The following is a 20055-nucleotide window of genomic DNA, read 5'->3' on the forward strand; positions in this document are numbered from 1 at the left end:
GCCTACGCTAAATAAAACCATCGACTGTAATCCTTCATTACTAGAACTTGATGCGGGTACTCTCTGACTGTTAGCTAGCATTTGCACCGTTAAAATCAAAACATGGACAACTCGGGGAAAGAGAAGGAAGCGATTCAGCTTATGGCTGACGCTGACAAGAAAGTGAAAACGTCTGGCTCGTTCTTGGGAGGCATGTTTGGGTAAGAACGCTGCAGCAGCAAGAACGATGTCAATACGGCTAACGTTAGCTAGCGCATCATCAGTAAGCATGCTAAATCAAACTCTCTGGGTATTATTTGTAGCTACCGTTAGAGATTAATCATTGGCACCAGGCCATGTAGCTATAAAATGTACATGCCTCAGTCTAAGCATGCCGTAGTAAACACTTATCATAAAAATAACGAGCTAGTAGCTAGCTACATCATCATGAAGTCTGAGTTTAACCAGTTGGCTAGTTAGCAATGCCATGGAGCCTTCTAATTAGCACTATCTAAAACGACCTATCTAGTCAGCTACACTAAGCCTTGAAATATGCAGACAACGGCACTCTGTCGAATTTGGGCAGTGGCGCTGATGTTAACTAGCTACCTATGCATCTTTTGGATGATTTGTGCACATCATATAAGTGTAGCTACTGACACTGTCTACCACAAACCAGATAAATTAATCCCTTTTCAAGTGTGTGTAAACAACCTAGCAGCTGTTCACGACTCTTGGGCCTGTGCAATGAAAGCTAGCTAAAAACGGCTAAGGCCCAACATGCATGCATACATTTTAATTGTTCTAATTGCATTTTTTAACGCCTACTCACAAGAAATAAAAAAATAAAATATAGGGTCATTTGATACAGCACATCAATTCGGTCTTGGTTTTTATTCCAACCCTTTGAGTGTATATATCTATAAGTGTAATCCTATATGCCACCCTTGTGTGACATTTATAAATGCATTTGCCAGTAATTTATTCCAATAGAGGAGTAGATGTCTGCCAATTCTAAGGCAACTGCAATGCAGGACAGTCAGGTTAGTCTCTGGTGCATATAGCCAACCAGACTTGGGAGGATCCCCAATTTAGTAGCCTGTCTGTACCGTACAATATTAGTGAACAGAAGAATACTGTTGTGTACATACACTAAGACTTACTGCATTTTTTTTCCTGGAAGACATCCAATTGCGTCTTAATTAAATGGCTCTCAAATGCGCCCCCTAAGGGGGAAAGCAAAGCAATGTAATGGTAGAGGTCTCAATCTGACACATTTTACTCACCCTCATTAGAGAAAAGCATCCCTATGTCTGGCCTCAGGGCACAGTCTTTCTACTGTACTATATCGGTGGAAAACCATTTAACATGCTGTAATGACAATCATATCAGTTTTAGCTATATCCATTTGGCATCAGTAATGCATTGTTACTGTGTAGATTGTCAGGAGAGTGTTTAATTTGGTATGATCAATGACTGAATGTAATTTAACACTCTGTTTTTGACTGCAACTAGGCCATGTAGCTAGAGATCTAATCAACAGGAACAGCTGTCAAACTTGCAGCATACCAGACATCAAATAAGGATGTCTGGTATGCTGCATCAAATAAGGATGTCTGGTATGCTGCATCAAATAAGGATGTCTGGTATGCTGCATCAAATAAGGACCGACACAGGGTAGGGCGTAGCCGGACGCAGGGTAGGGCATAGCCGGACGCAGGGTAGGGCATAGCCGGACGCAGGGTAGGGCATAGCCGGACGCAGGGTAGGGCGTAGCCTGCTTGATCTAGAATCTACACACAACAGAGGAACACGGATGAAGCCTTTAAAAACACTGGTTTCTATGAAACCGTGTGTTTATTGGTCCCATGAGATGCTAATCACCAGCTGTGTACAATGTGTTCTATCTATGTGAGTGATTGTGCATTCAGTCAGATTGGGGACATTGATTTGAGTAGGCAGTGACACTGGGTAGCGTATCTGTGGTGTGGACAGTGATTTCTGTTTTGATCAGGCTAAGGAGAGTGTGAGATGGGACTATGACTCAGTGCATTGTTGCTTTAAGTCTAAGAAGTGACCCACAACATATTTTCTCCACTGTATGCTCAGGGTGCCTGTATGATGAAGACAATGGCTGTGTTCAAGAGCATCAAAACCATAATGTATAATGGATAAATTGAGACTGGCTGACTGATCCACAAATAATATTGAGTAGTTATTTATGATTAAAAGTCGTCAGCGATGTCGAACGCACCCAATGATGTCATCCTGGTCAGAGCATCATTCGTCTACAGCTAGAGGAAACTCATAGGGAGTCAGGTCTGGTAGTAGATCAGAGAGAAATCTATATCAGCACTGTCCAACATGGTCAGCTGACTGATGTCTTCACTCTATTCAGCATAAGAGCCTGGTCAATAGAAAGTGCTTGGTTGATGAAAGCACTGCATTTTCAGATATTTTCCACCACATTGTGTCGTGGTCTGTTAATCCTATGTATTTTTCTCTCTACAGCGGACCTCATAAAGTGGAGGAGGCGTGTGAAATGTACTGCAGAGCAGCCAACATGTTCAAGATGGCCAAGAACTGGAACGGTACACTTCTGTCTGCGCTATTTCACACTAAACACAGTTGACCTTGATGGAATGATTTGCCCATTAGTTATTGTGTCAGAGCCGAGGTGTGTGTGCATCTTTGACGAAGGTTTTAATTAAAACTGAAACGTTATTTAAAAGCTGTCAGTTTAGGAAGACGCAGTTGTCCTTTTTCCAGTTGACTCTATAGATGGGCTAGATGTCTGTAATTTCTAGTAGCCTATACACATGAGACTGTGGCAATGTGCTGCCCTCTGTGGCGGGAGGGAGTCATTACAACTGTAGTAGAGCAGTGCTATTCTTGGAGGGCCTCGAGGAACACTATTCTTGGAGGGCCCAATGAATTTGCTTCATATTACTTGTGTGTGTGTCATTCTGTCTGTCCAGCTGCTGGTAATGCATTCTGCCAGGCCGCCCGGATCCACATGCAGCTCCAGAACAAACACGACTCGGCCACGAGCTTCATCGATGCAGGAAACGCCTTCAAGAAGTCTGACCCCAACGGTGAGACACACAACCAACCAATCAGTCAATGTGGTCAGCAAGCAGGGTAACATGATAACATGCATACAGTACATGCAGAAGAAAGTCAAAATAATCAGTAATTAACATGCACCACACAATCAGTCACTTGACTGCAGTAATTCTCCCCAAACAGCCTGCTTTAACTTTAATTTTCTACATTTGTCCCATATGAAAGCAGCAAGAACATGTAGTGAATCTGATGTTGGTGTTCATTTCTCAGGGCTAATAGAAGTCAGTGGTATGAGTCAGTCAGATCCACAGGCAGCAGTGGGAGTTGAGGCACTAGAGCTGTAACTGGAGCAGACTGGGCTCTACAGAGAAGCAAGTCTACAGGGACAATTCCAGTCATTTCTTAGTGACGTGTGATATGTCCCCGTCTCTCTGGTAGTGTCAGAAATCAGGCCACCCAGTATAGGTTGTCTGTTTGTATCTGACGTGGGCCAATCATAATCTACCCCAGGGTTAGATCAGAGGAGATAGAGCCCTGCTATGTTGCAAACCAATTGTACTTGAGTACCATACAATAAATATCTATTGAATTGAATGGAGTAGAATTGAGTAGCTCTCCAGTGCTCCCTCTCCACCTTTGGTATGATTAATACTGTAGAGCCGTGGGGCTGGAGTCCCCACCATGGGGTGGTTATTATTGAGGGTAGTTTGCCATGCTGTCTGACTGGAAGTGGATTTATTAATAAAACCCCGGCTGCCGCTCAGCCACCAGCAGTGGTGGCGATGGAATTATAGCCTACTGTAGCCTAGCGTATATCCTCCTAGCTAGATTCAATACACAGCCAGATGCAAGGAGAAATTGTGATTGAATGTTATGTAACCTTGAACTAACCCTGGAGTACAATACAATGAATATTATATAAGATTTATGACATTTTCAGATGATAACCTAAACCAGAGTATTTGAGCAGAGTTGGGCGGTCGGAAGTCCTTTCCAACCATTCCGCTAAAAAACGCTCCTCACTCACAGGAAGAAAGAAACTGCCACTCCAAATTCTCTCCATTCATTAACATTACAATGTAACCAACACCCATCAATTTGTGACTACTTAGACCTACCATTTGGTTTTGAAGTATTGAATCCAAACTATATGATTTGAATGAAAAGTATTATTATAAACATGAAAAAGTGAATGTAAGAAGCCCTCATCATTTCAAATAGGCTACATGTCATATTAAACGGCATATAAACACTCTAAATAGGTCAGGAGCCAGACAGCCTTAAATTATTTAGGCTATATTTTTCAAATGATTTCAAGTCTATAGCCTATAAAGAAATGCATTGAGAAATATTTGCAAGTGTGACACACTAGGCTGGTAGGGACTCGGAGACATTAAGCACTCGGCATTTAAACAGCATTTTGTTGTGTTAAATCATAGTCTATAAATTGCGCCTATAGGCTGTGACTTGGAATTAAATACAAATTAAACAACAAATGCCTTATTAGGCTCAGTCTACAGTGCCTTTGAATTCATCTTTAGAAACACTAGTTTGGCCAGTGAGTGGCTTCAGGCTCATGCGATGGTGTCTGGAGAGCAGGTCAGCAGCAGAGTATATCCTCTCTACACTGGCAGAGCCACTGGGTGTGCTAAACACCCTTTTGCCAGGCTGGACAGGGATGTAGAGTTTTTATATTGTGAGCGGATTTGGAACGGGAGAGAAGGCCAACGCTCCAGCCTTTGGCAATCTTGCGCCGTGCTCCAGTCAAATTGGGCACGCTCTGCACCTCGCTCTGCACCTCGCTCTGCACCTCGCTCTGCACCTCGCTCTGCACCTCGCTCTGCACCTCGCTCTGCACCTCGCTCTGCTCACATACTCTGACCTAAACTAAGAAAACGAAATGGAAGCTCAGAGGTGACAAAATAATCGTAATGCAAATTAATTTATTGTGCTTTCACTTTTTTCCAGAACTCTCCTTTTGGATGTGAACATTTTGACTGTTGTAATATGTATCTAACCTGCTCTATCTGAAACTTTCTCTACCAATCTAACTCTGCCCTCTTCCTTTAATGCTGCCAATAGAGGCTATCAAGTGCTTAAATGCAGCCGTTGATATATACACAGACATGGTAAGACAGACTCTCAGAGACGGGGACATGCTTGGCCAGAACCAGATAATGCATTGTCATCACAGATGATTTTCTTGTCAGGATTGATCCTTTTAGCCGTAGTTGTAAAAATGTTCTGATAATGCCGGTTTTCCTCTTTACTTCCAATGCTATTCTCTCACTAGCACCCTGCCTAGAGTGTAGCCTGGTCCCCTTGAGGACGCTCCTCTCTCGCACTCTGTATCATTAGTACAGCGTGGACACTCAATGTCTCAAGGCCATTTCAACTGAAACATTTGTATTGTGATGCAGGTTAAGTTAAAGGACTTGGCTGTCTGTATACTTATAGCTGTATTTATGACTGGAGTGGCTCTTCTCCGTAACGTCATTTAGTGATGATTTCTCGCCTCTGTCCACTTAATGATCAGGACCCAGAGTATTTCCTTGTCTGGCCACATTAGTAAGGTAAAACTCCTGGCTCCCATATTGATTCCTGTCCTGTGTTTTGCTCATCCAGGGAAGGTTCACCATCGCAGCCAAACACCACATCACCATCGCAGAGATCTACGAGTCAGAACTGGTGGATATAGAGAAGGTACGTTGTATATGGACTAATATAGTATATGGACTAAAAAGGTGTTAATCTGTGTATAGCAAGAGTGAAATATACTGCTCAAAAAAATAAAGGGAACACTTAAACAACACATCCTAGATCTGAATGAAAGAAATAATCTTATTAAATACTTTTTTCTTTACATAGTTGAATGTGCTGACAACAAAATCACACAAATAATCAATGGAAATCCAATATATCAACCCATGGAGGTCTGGATTTGGAGTCACACTCAAAATGAAAGTGGAAAACCACACTACAGGCTGATCCAACTTTGATGTAATGTCCTTAAAACAAGTCAAAATGAGGCTCAGTAGTGTGTGTGGCCTCCACGTGCCTGTATGACCTCCCTACAACGCCTGGGCATGCTCCTGATGAGGTGGCGGATGGTCTCCTGAGGGATCTCCTCCCAGACCTGGACTAAAGCATCCGCCAACTCCTGGACAGTCTGTGGTGCAACGTGGCGTTGGTGGATGGAGCGAGACATGATGTCCCAGATGTGCTCAATTGGATTCAGGTCTGGGGAACGGGTGGGCCAGTCCATAGCATCAATGCCTTCCTCTTGCAGGAACTGCTGACACTCCAGCCACATGAGGTCTAGCATTGTCTTGCATTAGGAGGAACCCAGGGCCAACCGCACCAGCATATGGTCTCACAAGGGGTCTGAGGATCTCATCTCGGTACCTAATGGCAGTCAGGCTACCTCTGGCGAGCACATGGAGGGCTGTGCGGCCCCCCCAAAGAAATGTCACCCCACACCATGACTGACCCACCGCCAAACCGGTCATGCTGGAGGACGTTGCAGGCAGCAGAACGTTCTCCATGGCGTCTCCAGACTCTGTCACGTGCTCAGTGTGAACCTGCTTTCATCTGTGAAGAGCATAGGGCGCCAGTGGCGAATTTGCCAATCTTGGTGTTCTCTAGCAAATGCCAAACGTCCTGCACGGTGTTGGGCTGTAAGCACAACCCCCACCTGTGGACGTCGGGCCCTCATACCACCCTCATGGAGTCTGTTTCTGACCGTTTGAGCAGACACATGCACATTTGTGGCCTGCTGGAGGTCATTTTACAGGGCTCTGGCAGTGCTTCTCCTGCTCCTCCTTGCACAAAGGCGGAGGTAGCGGTCCTGCTGCTGGGTTGTTGCCCTCCTACGGCCTCCTCCACGTCTCCTGATGTACTGGCCTGTCTCCTGGTAGCGCCTCCATGCTCTGGACACTACGCTGACAGACACAGCAAACCTTCTTGCCACAGCTCGCATTGATGTGCCATCCTGGATGAGCTGCACTACCTGAGCCACTTGTGTGGGTTGTAGACTCCGTCTCATGCTACCACTAGAGTGAAAACACCGCCAGCATTCAAAAGTGACCAAAACATCAGCCAGGAAGCATTGGAACTGAGAAGTGGTCTGTGGTCCCCACCTGCAGAACCACTCCTTTATTGGGGGTGTCTTGCTTATTGCCTAAAATTTCCACCTGTTGTCTATTCCATTTGCACAACAGCATGTGAAATTTATTGTCAATCAGTGTTGCTTCCTAAGTGGACAGTTTGATTTCACAGAAGTGTGATTGACTTGGAGTTACATTGTGTTTAAGTGTTCCCTTTATTTTTTTGAGCAGTGTACATTATTTGGAATAGTTGACCAATTTCAGTTTCATTTCCTTATTGGTGATAAAAAAAAGTGTACATTAGAAATACAATTCCTTTGCAATTTCTGGATCTTTACTCAAACTGTTTTGGTCCTGCTCTAGGCCATCGCCCACTATGAGCAGGCAGCAGACTACTACAAAGGAGAGGAGTCCAACAGTTCTGCCAACAAGTGTCTGCTGAAGGTGGGGGCCTACGCTGCTCAATTGGAACAATACGCCAAGGCCATCGAGATCTACGAACAGGTGTGTCCCACCTCTGCATGCATTCTTGTGTGTGTGCGCATGTGTGTCTGAACTAGAGGTCGACCGATTAGGATTCTTCAATGCCGATACCGATTATTGGAGGGCCAAAAAAAAAAGCCGATACCAATTAATCGGCCGGTTTTTATTTTTTACTTAAATGTATTTATTTTTTTGTATTTTATTTTTTTGATTATATATATATATATTTACATTTTTAATTAATTTATTTGTAATGATGACAATTACAACAATACTGAATGATCACTTATTTTAACTTAATATAATACATAAATACTATCAATTTAGCCTCAAATAAATAATGAAACATGTTCAATTTGGTTTAAATAATGCAAAAACAAAGTGTTGAAGAAAGTAAAAGTGCAATATGTGCCATGTAAAAAAGCTAACGTTTAAGTGCCTTGCTCAGAACATGGGAACATATGAAAGCTGGTGGCTCCTTTTAACATGAGTCTTCAATATTCCCAGGTAAGATGTTTTAGGCTATAATTATTATAGGACTGTTTCTCCCTATACGATTTGTATTTCATATACCTTTGACTATTGGATGTTCTTATAGGCACTTTAGTATTGCCAGTGTAACAGTATAGCTTCCGTCCCTCTCCTCGCTCCTACCTGGGCTTGAACTAGGAACACATCGACAACAGCCACCCTCGAAGCAGCGTTAACCATGTAGGTCAAGGGGAACAACTACTCCAAGTCTCTGAGCGAGTGATGTTTGAAACGCTATTAGCGCGCACCCGCTAACTAGCTAGCCATTTCACATCGGTTACACCAGCCTAATCTTGGGAGTTGATAGCTTGAAGTTATAAACAGCACAATGCTTGAAGAATTGCGAAGAGCAGCTGGCAAAACGCACGAAGGTGCTGTTTGAATGAATGCTTACGAGCCTGCTGCTGCCTACCATCGCTCAGTCAGACTGCAATATCAAATCATAGACTTAATTATAACATAATAACACACAGAAATACGAGCCTTGGGTCATTAATATGGTCGAATCCGGGAACTATAATTTCCAAAACGAAACGTTTATTATTTCAGTGAAATACGGAACCGTTCTGTATTTTATGTAACGGGTGGCATCCCTAAGTCTAAATATTCCTGTTACATTGCACAACCTTCAATGTTATGTCATAATTATGTACAATTCTGGCAAATTAATTACGGCCTTTGTTAGGAATAAATGGACTTCACACAGTCCGCAATGAGCCAGGCGGCCCAAACTGCTGTATATACCCTGACTGCTTGCACAGAAGCCAAGAGAGGTGACACACATTCATGTTAGCAGGCATTATTAACTAAATATGTAGGTTTAAAAATATATACTTGTGTATTGATTTTAAAGAAAGGCATTGATGTTTATGGTTAGGTACATTGGTGCAACGACAGTGCTTTTTTCGCAAATGCTCTTGTTAAATCATCATCCGTTTGTCGAAGTAGGCTGTGATTCGATGAGAAATTAACAGGCACCGCATCGATTATATGCAACGCAGGACACGTTAGATAACTACACATGGTTGATGATATTACTAGTTTAACTAGTGAATATGTTAAGATTGATAGTTTTTTTATAAGATAAGTTTAATGCTAGCTAGCAACTTACCTTGGCTTCTTGCTGCCCTCGCGTAACAGGTAGTCAGCCTGCCATGCAGGCTCCTCGTGGAGTGCAATGTAAGGCAGGTGGTTAGAGCATTGGACTAGTAACCGGAAGGTTGCAAAAACGAACCCCCCCCCCCCCCCCCCGAACAAGGCAGTTAACCCCCGTTCCTAGGCCGTCATTGAAAATAAGAATGTGTTCTTAATCTGATTTGCCTAGTTAAATAAAGGTGTAAAAAAAAAAAAAAAAAAGATTACCGATTGTTATAACTTGAAATCGGCCATTCCGATTAATCGGTCGACCTCTAGTGTGAACAGAAACTGATGTGTATATTAGTGGTTTCCCAATTTTAAATGGATGAACACAGTGAATCAACATTGTGTGTCTCTCTCTCCAGGTGGGATCCAGCACCATGGATAACCCCCTGCTGAAATACAGCGCCAAAGAGTACTTCTTCAAAGCTTCTCTGTGTCACTTCATCGTGGATGAACTCAACGCTAAGGTCAGTTAGCAATTAGCAGCATCATGTCCACTAGACCAGAGGGTTCAGTCCTTTTCTCATTAAATAAAGCAGTAATTTGACTGATCATTAATTTCTGCAGCTTGCTGTGGAGAAGTACGAGGAGATGTTCCCAGCTTTTTCAGACTCAAGAGAGTGCAAACTGTTGAAGGTAGGTCGGTGACTCCGTCAAAAGCCTTCTATTTGTTAATTGTATCCCCTTTGTCAGGGATCATCAACTAGATTCAGCTGCAGGCAGATCGTTTTTCTTAAACAGATAGTCAGGGGGTCAGATATTTGACTAAAACCTAATTTCAAACCTTGCTTACATTAGTATATGGTCACATACAGTACCAGTCAAAAGTTTGGACACCTACTCATTCCAGGGTTTTTCTTTAATTTTACTATTTTCTACATTGTAGAATAATAGTGAAGACATCAAAACAATGAAATAACACGCATGGAATCATGTAGTAACCAAAACGGTGTTAATCAAATCAAAATATATTTTATATTTGAGATTCTTCAAAGTAGCCACCCTTTGCCTTGATTACAGCTTTGCACACTTGACATTCTCTCAACCAGCTTCATGAGGTAGTCACCTGGAATGCATTTCAATTAACAGATGTGCCTTAAGTTACTTTTTGGAATTTCTTTCCTTAATGCGTTTGAGCCAATCAGTTGTGTTATGACAAGGTATGGGGTGGTATACAGAAGATAGCCCTATTAGGTAAAAGACCAAGTCCATATTATGGCAAGAACAGCTCAAATAAGCAAAGCGAAACAATAGTCCATCATTACTTTGAGACATGAAGGTCAGTCAATATGGAAAATTAAGAACTTTGAAAGTTTCTTCAAGTGCTGTTGCAAAAACGATCAAGCGCTATGATGAAACTGGCTCTCGTGAGGACGTCACAGGAAAGGAAGACCCAGAGTTACCTCTGCTGCAGAGGATAAGTTCATTAGAGTTACCAGCCTCAGAGATTGCAGCCCAAAAGAAAGCTTCAGAGTTCAAGTAACAGACATCTCAACATCAACTGTTCAGAGGAGACTGCATGAATCAGGCCTTCATGGTTGAATTGCTGAAAAGAAACCACTACTAAAGGACACCAATAATAAGAAGAGACTTGCTTGGGCTAAGAAATACGAGCGATTGACATTAGACTGGTGGAAATCTGTCCTTTGGTCTGATTAGTCCAAATGTGCGATTTTTGGTTCCAACCGCCGTGTCTTTGTGACGCAGAGTAGGTGAACGAATGATCTCCACATGTGTGGTTCCCACCGTGAAGCATGGAGGTGGTGGTGTGATGGTGCTTTGCTGGTGACACTGTCTGTGATTTATTTAGAATTCAAGGCACACTTAACCAGCATGGCTACCACAGAATTCTGCAGCAATACACCATCCCATCTGGTTTGCGCTTAGTGGGACTATAATTTGTTTTTCAACAGGACAATGACCCAACACACCTCCAGGCTGTGTACGGGCTATTTGACCAAGAAGGAGAGTGCTGCATCAGATGACCTGGCATCCACAATCGCCCAAACTCACGGCAATTGAGATGGTTTGCTATGAGTTGGACGGCAGAGTTAAGGAAAAGCAGCCAACAAGTGCTCAGCATATGTGGTAACTCCTTCAAGACTGTTGGAAAAACATTCCAGGTGAAGCTGGTTGAGAGAATGCCAAGTGTGGGCAAAACTGTCAAGGCAAAGGGTGGCTACTTTGAAGAATCTCAAATATAAAATACATTTTGATGAAACTTTTTTTTTTTGGCTAATGCATGATTCCATGTGTTATTTCAGTTATTCTACCATGTAGAAAATAGTAAAATTTCAAGAAAAACCCTTGAATGAGTAGGGGGCCAAATAAACTTACCTGTGGGCTTCCAATTGAGGAGCACTGCATTATGGTGTTGGTCAGGGTAACGGATTGAAGTTACAGTATAATAGATAGCAACGCACTTGCATAGTATGACATGTCATCCACTGCCAATGTCTACCACCTACCTCTGGTGCATGGCAGCCATTTTGTGGAAGCCACATGACAACCTTAAATCACTGTTTTACAGAAACTCCTGGATGCTCATGAGGAACAGAACTGTGAAGCTTTCACTGAAGCAGTAAGTCTTCATTTTGGATTGATTCACCAGGCTAGCTCCTTTGTCGTTGCTTATAATTGAATTAGTGAAAGTCAGGTCTTCAGTACATGTCTTTCATGATTAGTCATTCAGTATGCAATTCTTTAATGGGGGGGGGGGGGGGGTGGATTTCTTTATTTGAACAGGTTCTTAGACTTCATCTTATTCCCTTCCTCAGATTAAAGAGTTTGATTCCATCTCTCGTCTGGACCAATGGCAGACTACCATGCTTCTGCGCATCAAGAAGACCATCCAGGGGGATGAGGGGGACCTGAAGTGAGACTACACCGGGGGAACATATCACCACAGGGGCACACATCATGGCATGCCACCCCCCCTCCCCCACACTCTCATCTCACATTGTTTTTGTGCAATGTCCAGGTTCTTATAGTTACCGTATGAGTTAGTTACAAGTTAACTTAAGCTGCAAAGTGTAGGCCTATAGAGAATCTGTAGAAGAGTACGTGTACCCTGTTCATTCCGAATGTTATGTTGAATTCTATTATATGACGTTATCAGTTGCTCTTGTATTAATATCGCCAAACCCTAGTTAGGATGTGGATCTACAGTCGTACCTCTTCATGGAGGATAGAGCCTGTACATTTCCTGTTTAGTGGTGAGTAACCTCAGTAGGGCAGAGGCATTCTACTAATGCATAAACACTGCATGATTTGTACAGTTGTAATTAATTATTCTATAGGTTTAGCACATGTGACTAATCTAGAAATGAGTATTTAAATATGATGTTGTAAGCTTATTTCCATTGTCTTTCCTTGGCTTCCAACTTGAAAATGTCTTAAAGGGTTTAGAAAGGAAATGTCCATTACTTCCAATATCATAAATGGTTGTTGTAAACTAAAGAATTCTAGCCTGAGTGATGGCAATGAATTGTTTCATATCCAAAACAGCCAGGAAAAATGTCTTATTGATGACAATTGATAAACATCAAAAGTTAGACAATCAAGACATGACCAGAAAGCATATGGGAAATGCAGTATCCAAAGTTGGCTTTATTTTTTTCTCCATAGAATCTTATTCTGTATTATTCATGAGGGTGTTCTCTACAAATATAATCTTTACAAATGTTTTGGTTTACCTGCCAATGTGATGTGACTTCCTAATTCTGCTTGTGTAAAAAAAGCTTCTTTTTTTTTAATGCAGAGCAAAGGGGGGGAAGGAGGAGGAGCTAAGAAAATGAATTGCCCTCTTGCCAGTGCAGTGTCACACTGAAATAACAGGCTGGAGTTTAGAAGTAACTCGTGTTGAAGTTGTACCCTTGTTGGTGTATACTAGTGTGCCCTCCTGCTGGCAACTAGCAGAACTGCATGTCATTGTGTGTAGTTTTATAGCATTGTGCAACTTTTCCTAGTAGTGATGAACTGAGCCCCCCTTGATGTTGGGGGGGGGGGGGGGCAGTCAGCCTGCATATCAAGCTTCTTTCAGGTGGAAGAGTGCCCTTTTTATTTGGTCTGTGAGAATGGACAGTAATAAAGACATCTATAATTCTCTGTTAAGTCTCAGTACTGATATTGCTTTTTGTCAAACACATAAAGGAAAACCCATCAGAAGACCTACATTCCACGCAGTTTGATGTACAGTACCAGTCAAAAGTTTGGACACTACCAATATTTTCTACATTGTAGAATAATAGAAGCCATAAACTAACACAATCATGTAACAACCAAAAAAGTGTTAAACAAATCAAAATATTTTATATTTGAAATTATTCAAAGTAGCCAGTCTTTGCCTTGACAGCTTTGCACACTCTTGGCATTCTCTCAACCAGCTTCATGAGGAACACTTTTCCAATAGACTTGGAGTTCCCATATATGCTGAGCTGCTTTTCCTTCACTCTGCGGTCCAACTCATCCCAAACCATATCAATTGGGTTGAGGTCGGGTGGTTGTGGAGGCCAGGTCATCTGATGCAGCACTCCATCACTCTCCTTCTTGGTCAAATAGCCCTTACATAGCCGGGAGGTGTGTTGGGTCATTGTCCTGTTGTAAAACAAATGACAGTCCCACTAAGCGCAAACCAGCTGGGATGGCATATCGCTGCAGAATGCTGTGGTAGCCATATTGGTTAAGTGTGCCTTGAATTCTAAATAAATCAGTGTCACCAAAGCACCCCACACCATCAAACATCCTCCATGCTTCACGGTGGGAACTACACGTGCAAAGATCATCCCTTCACCTACTCTGCATCTCACAAAGACACGGCCGTTGGAATCAAAAATCTCAAATTTGGACTCATCAGACCAATGGACAGATTTCCACCCGTCTAATGTCCATTGCTCGTGTTTCTTGGCCTAAGCAATTATCTTATTATTGGTGTCCTTTAGTAGTGGTTTCTTTGCAGTAATTCAACCATGAAGGGGCGGCAGGTAGCCTAGTGGGTAGAGCGTTGGACTAGTAACTGAAAGGTTGCAAGATCATATCCCCGAGCTGATTAGGTAAAAATCTGTCTTTCTGCCCCTGAACAAGGCAGTTAACACACTGTTCCTAGGCAATCATTGAAAATAAGAATTTGTTCTTAACCGACTTGCCTAGTTAAATAAAGGTAAAATAAAAAATAATAAATGAAGGCCTGATTTACACAGTCTCCTCTGAACAGTTGTTGTTTGGGCTGCAATTTCTGAGGCTGGTAACTCTAATGAACTTATCCTCTGCAGCAGAGGTAACTCTGGGTCTTCCTTTCCTGTGGTGGTCCTCATGAGAGCCAGTTTCATCATAGCGCTTGATGGTTTTTGCAAATGCACTTGAAGAAACTTTCAAAGTTCTTGACATTTTCCGGATTGACAATCCATCATGTTGTTTCTCTTTGCTTATTTGAGCTGCCCAGCTGTAAAAGATGTGGTCTTTTACCAAATAGAGCTATCTTCTGTATACCACCCCTACCTTGTCACAACACAACTGATTGGCTCAAACGCATTAAGAAAGAAATTCCACAAATTAACTTTTAACAAGGCTCTCCTGTTAATTGAAATGCATTCCAGGTGACTACCTCATGAAGCTAGTTGAGAGAATTCAAAGAGTGTGCAAAGCTGTCATCAAGGCAAAGGGTGGCTACTTTGAAGAATCTCAAATCTAAATATATTTTAATTTGTTTAAGACTTTTTTGGTTACTACATGATTCCATATGTGTTATTTCATAGTTTTGATGTCTTCACTATTATTCTAAAATGTAGAAAATAGTAAAAATAAAGAAAAACCCTTGAATGAGTAGGTGTGTCCAAACCTTTGACTGGTACTGTATATTAATTTGATGAGGTGATCAACGTACCATGACAATGTTAGGAGCAAATGTAAACCGAACAAATGCATGCTGGAAACCATGAATGAAGCTTACTTAAACTGGGATTCAGTGAGATCGCGGGTTATAGGCGTTGAAGCTTTTAAAGGCAATGTCCAATTGAGTCAACATATGCAGCGTTTACCATGAATGGGATCTCTGCAAACGTGGGAAGATTGCCTTTAAAAGCCGCAATGCCTATAACCCATGATCAGATTGAATCCTGGCCTTAGTTTCAAAAAGACAACTCCAAAACCTATCGTCAACAGGGTCGAGGACAGACAAACTATGAATTCAGACCCAATAATTAGACGATAACCACTGTGTAGAAAACATTAAGGACACCTTCATAATATTGAGTTGCACCCCCCCCTTTTGCACTTAGAACAGCCTCGATTTGTCGTGCATGGACTCTACGAGGTGTCGAAGGCATTCGACAGGAATGCTGGCCGATGTTGATGCCAATGCATCCCACAGTTTTGTCAAGTTAGCTGGATGTCCATTGGGTGTTGGACCATTCTTGATACAAACAGGAAACTGTTGAGCGTTAAAAACCCAGCAGCATTGCAATTCTTGACACAAACTCGTGCACCTACTAACATACCCTGTTCAAAGGCACTTGAATATTTTTTCTTGCCCATTCACCCTCTGAATGGCACACACACAATCCATGTCTCAACTGTCTCAGGGCTTAAAAATCCTTATTTAACCTGTCTCCTCCCCTTCATCTACACTGATTGAAGTGGATTTAACAAGTGACATCAATAAGGGATCAAAGCTTTCATCTGGTCAGTCTATGTCAAGGAAAGAGCAGGTGTCCTTAATATTTTGTACACTCAACGTACATTCAATTACACATGACGACCTACACCACAGTGTATTCAGTGGACACCATGTCTTCCACAGTACCAATGTCCTCTGTTACACTGTGCTGTCCCTCAGTGGAGACTGTCTGTGTCTCAGTCTCCAGTTCTGACGTCTTCACTGTAACACACTCCTGCTCAGAGATAGGGGCAAACTCTGCCTCCTCAGGATCTGCAGTGGCCGTTATCTCTGAACCAGGCCCAGCTTCCGAATCTGGAGCCAGGATGATTTGTGACACTGAGGTTTCCAGCACAGATGGGGTCAAAATAGTAGAGGTCTCTGAAACAGAAACTGGGGCAAACATGGCCCCTGAGACAGTGACAGGGACAGAGAGAGACACAGTCTGGACAGGGAGGGGACCGGAGGACGATGGGGAAACAGGGATGGAGGACACGGAGAAGGGGACAGAGACAGTGGATCCATCCAGAGAGATGACATCGGCCCTGTCTGTGGTGACAATGGGTAGGTGGGTCCCTGCCGGCATCTCTGTCTGGATGACCGTGAACCCACCAGGGTGGTGTGGCTGACCAGGGTGCTGGTCCCTGGGTCGCCCCAGTTGGCAGAAAGGGTGAAGGGCTCACTATGTACCAACATGGCCCCTTCCTGGAGCCTACCACCAACTCCACTCTCCCCCTTTCCAACCACTACAATTTCAACTTTTACCTTCCTACCAGGGCATCTGGGTTTCTCAGTCTTTACCTCCATGTTGTCCTTCAGGACCACCAGGTAGTTCTTCCATGGAGTGTTTTGGTCATGAGTCTGTGGATTGAAGAGCACGTCTTTAGGCTTTTGCAGCACAGATGAATGTCTCCAAAATAACTTATTACACGTATAATAATTCTAGGTATTGTGTTAGTATGAAAACTAGAAGGTGTAGTAACATACCATGGTGTCTGTGTACAGTTGACTAGTGTAGTAACATACCATGATGTCTATGTACAGTGGACTAGTGTAGTAACATACCATGGTCTGTCTGCGTACAGTGGACTAGTGTAGTAACATACCATGGTGTCTGCGTACAGTGGACTAGGGTAGTAACATACTATGGTCTGTCTGCGTACAGTGGACTAGTGTAGTAACATACCATGGTGTCTGCGTACAGTGGACTAGTGTAGTAACATACTATGGTCTGTCTGCGTACAGTGGACTAGTGTAGTAACATACTATGGTCTGTCTGCGTACAGTGGACTAGTGTAGTAACATACCATGGTGTCTGCGTACAGTGGACTAGGGTAGTAACATACTATGGTCTGTCTGCGTACAGTGGACTAGTGTAGTAACATACCATGGTGTCTGCGTACAGTGGACTAGTGTAGTAACATACTATGGTCTGTCTGCGTACAGTGGACTAGTGTAGTCAGCCTTCCCTGTAGCTCAGTTGGTAGAGCGTGGTGTTTGCAACACCAGGGTTGTGGGTTCGATTCCCACGGGGGGCCAGCACAGAAAAAAAAAAATGTATGAAATTGTATGAAATGTATGCATTCACTACTGTAAGTCGCTCTGGATAAGAGCGTCTGCTAAATGACTAAAATGTAAAATGTAAAATGTAGTAACATACCATGGTGTCTGCGTACAGTGGACTAGTGTAGTAACATACTATGGTCTGTCTGCGTACAGTGGACTAGTGTAGTAACATACCATGGTGTCTGCGTACAGTGGACTAGTGTAGTAACATACTATGGTCTGTCTGCGTACAGTGGACTAGTGTAGTAACATACCATGGTGTCTGCGTACAGTGGACTAGTGTAGTAACATACTATGGTCTGTCTGCGTACAGTGGACTAGTGTAGTAACATACCATGGTGTCTGCGTACAGTGGACTAGTGTAGTAACATACCATGGTGTCTGCGTACAGTGGACTAGTGTAGTAACATACCATGGTGTCTGCGTACAGTGGACTTGTCCGTGAAGGTACGGTTGCGGAGGCCACACATGTAAGGCTTCTCCCCTGTATGAATCCTCTGGTGCCTCTGGAGGGCATTCAGCTGGGTGAACTGCTTATCACAATCTGTACAGTGGTACGGACGCTCACCTGAGACAGAACATACAGAGGTTAAAGGTCAGCAGTAATAATTTACTATGAATGGAAGATCTCTGGGCGAAGGCCCGACCACAGAGTTCACACTTGTAAGGTCTGAAGCCCATGTGGATTCTGGAGTGGTGTTTCAGGTATTCTTTAGAGGCAAAGCTTTTCCCACAGCTCTCACACATGAAAGGCTTCTCTCCTAGAACACAAAACAACACAGGCTGTAAAGGCTGGTTTGTGTAGATAGGGTTCACAGATGCTGACAATGAAATGGACACAGAAATGGTATCAAAAGCCCACCCTAAAAGCTTAGAAAGCTGTAGAGTATTTTGTCTGTGTAAGAGATGAACGTCTTACCTGTGTGGGCTCTCTTGTGATAAGACATGTGGTTCTGGCTAAACCTTGCATCACACTGGTCACAGGCGAAAGGCTTCTCTCCTGTTAGTCCTGTGGTGTGTCTTGAGGGCTGAGCTCTGGGAAAACTTGGCTTCACAGTCAGTGCAGGAGCAGGGCTTGTCTCCTGTGTGTGTTCTCTCGTGTAGCGTCAACGCTGTCTTAGAGCTCAGCGCCTTGTTACACACAAGACAGGTGCACACCGCCTCCCTCATGCACCTAGCAGTAGAGAAGAGTAGATATTTATTGTCTCAATAAATGATTAGACGCAGCAAATAGAAACTGAAGAGGAAATACCATGTTCATATATTGTAGTACATTTGGTTTAGCCATTTACAGCTCTAGTTAAAAGTAATGCACTAGGGGAACAGGACGTCAATCCAGAGAATCCTACATAAAAGTGCTACAAAAGCAATCCCAAATCCCCCGACTGAGACCGGTCCTAACTTGTCGTCGGAGGCGCGTCACGTCCTTCTTGCGTTTGAACGTCTTGGTGCAGACGTCGCAGGGGTACAGTCTCTCGTCACTGTGGACGTGTCTCTGATGGATCCTCAGGTCACACCGGTATGTCACCTCCCCCTGCACACCGTGGCTCGTCCTGGTGGTCATGGTAACACTGGAGGAGTGTCGTTATTAGAGATGTGATCAGAACAACAATGAAAATGAAAATAGTTGCAATTTTAGGTTTTCTATCCCTTTTAAAAGTGCTCAAAGCACTTTACATTGTACAGTACATTGGGCTCCCTTCATGAACTAATGTGTAATGTCCAACTCCACCTAGTTGATGTGCTTCCAGTAGCTTTTCTCATAGTGGAAGGTCCGTTGACACTTGTCACACTTGTTTTGGGTGTCAGCATGTCTGGATGATCTGTTGAGGGCACCTTCCTCACCCATCGCTTCCTTCCTGGGGAAGAAGAGTGAGTCATCAGGACAATCCTCGGGTATATCTCCTTCCACATCATCCACGTCTGTGGACCTCAGCCCTGCCCTCTCTTTTTCAGGCAGCAGCTCTGGAAGGGCCTCTCCTTCCTCCTTCTGTGTACTAACAATAATCATCACAATCAATTGGATTTATACAGCACTTGTTCAAAATGCTTCACACACCTCAAAGCATGTCACCATAGCACCTACCTGTGTATTCTCAGTGTTCTCCTTTTGACCGGCTGTCTTGGTCTGAGTGTTGTCAGGCAGATCCTCCGTCTGCGTCTTGGTCTGGTCCTTCATCTTCCTCACGTACCCCTTCTTAGGAATGTCAACGAAGACTACGGCCTGCCAGCCTGTTACTTCTCCTCCCAGAGATCTCAGCATCTTCATTCACCTCTGATCTCTCCTCCTCGGCTGTGACCGTGACCGTTGCCCTTTTCAACATCCTCTCCCTCCTCTCTGGTCTTGTTGGACAGATCAGCCTCTTGGTGGAGGCTCTTTAGGGAATTTTGTTTACTCCGACCCCCAGCACTCCCTCCTCTACATCATCCAAATCAGCCTCCATGTCTTGTGACACGGATGATTTAGCCCCGTGCGGACTCGAGCTGCCTTCATCGAGAACCGAGCTGCAAGCCTCCATAAGGCTTTTACAC

General features: G+C 43.4%; 1 protein-coding gene across 2 annotated transcripts; it reads left to right on the plus strand.

Annotated features, from left to right (window-relative positions):
• On the plus strand, nucleotides 1-13418 carry LOC115174028 (beta-soluble NSF attachment protein-like). 2 transcript variants are annotated; one of them, XM_029732669.1, is made up of 10 exons: nucleotides 1-200; nucleotides 2491-2570; nucleotides 2958-3074; nucleotides 5128-5174; nucleotides 5671-5748; nucleotides 7515-7655; nucleotides 9668-9772; nucleotides 9873-9941; nucleotides 11836-11886; nucleotides 12083-13418. In XM_029732669.1, exons 1-10 carry the CDS (start codon nucleotides 103-105, stop codon nucleotides 12182-12184), a joined length of 888 nt encoding a protein of 295 aa, XP_029588529.1. In that variant the 5' UTR covers nucleotides 1-102; the 3' UTR covers nucleotides 12185-13418. The 2 variants fall into 2 exon arrangements, with proteins under 2 accessions (XP_029588529.1, XP_029588615.1); XM_029732755.1 differs by lacking the exon at nucleotides 5128-5174 and having other exon boundaries at nucleotides 35-200.
• Nucleotides 13419-20055: the final 6637 nt, after the last annotated feature.

The sequence above is a fragment of the Salmo trutta genome, chromosome 1 (genome assembly GCF_901001165.1).
Source record: "Salmo trutta chromosome 1, fSalTru1.1, whole genome shotgun sequence".
NCBI lineage: Eukaryota > Metazoa > Chordata > Actinopteri > Salmoniformes > Salmonidae > Salmo > Salmo trutta.

Coding starts and splice junctions, on each gene's coding strand:
- LOC115174028 (XM_029732669.1), top strand. CDS start 103: ATGGACAACTCGGGGAAAGAGAAGGAAGCGATTCAGCTTATGGCTGAC. Junction 3,075..5,127: donor CAAGAAGTCTGACCCCAACG/GTGAGACACACA, acceptor TGCTGCCAATAG/AGGCTATCAAGTGCTTAAAT. Junction 11,887..12,082: donor GTGAAGCTTTCACTGAAGCA/GTAAGTCTTCAT, acceptor TCCCTTCCTCAG/ATTAAAGAGTTTGATTCCAT.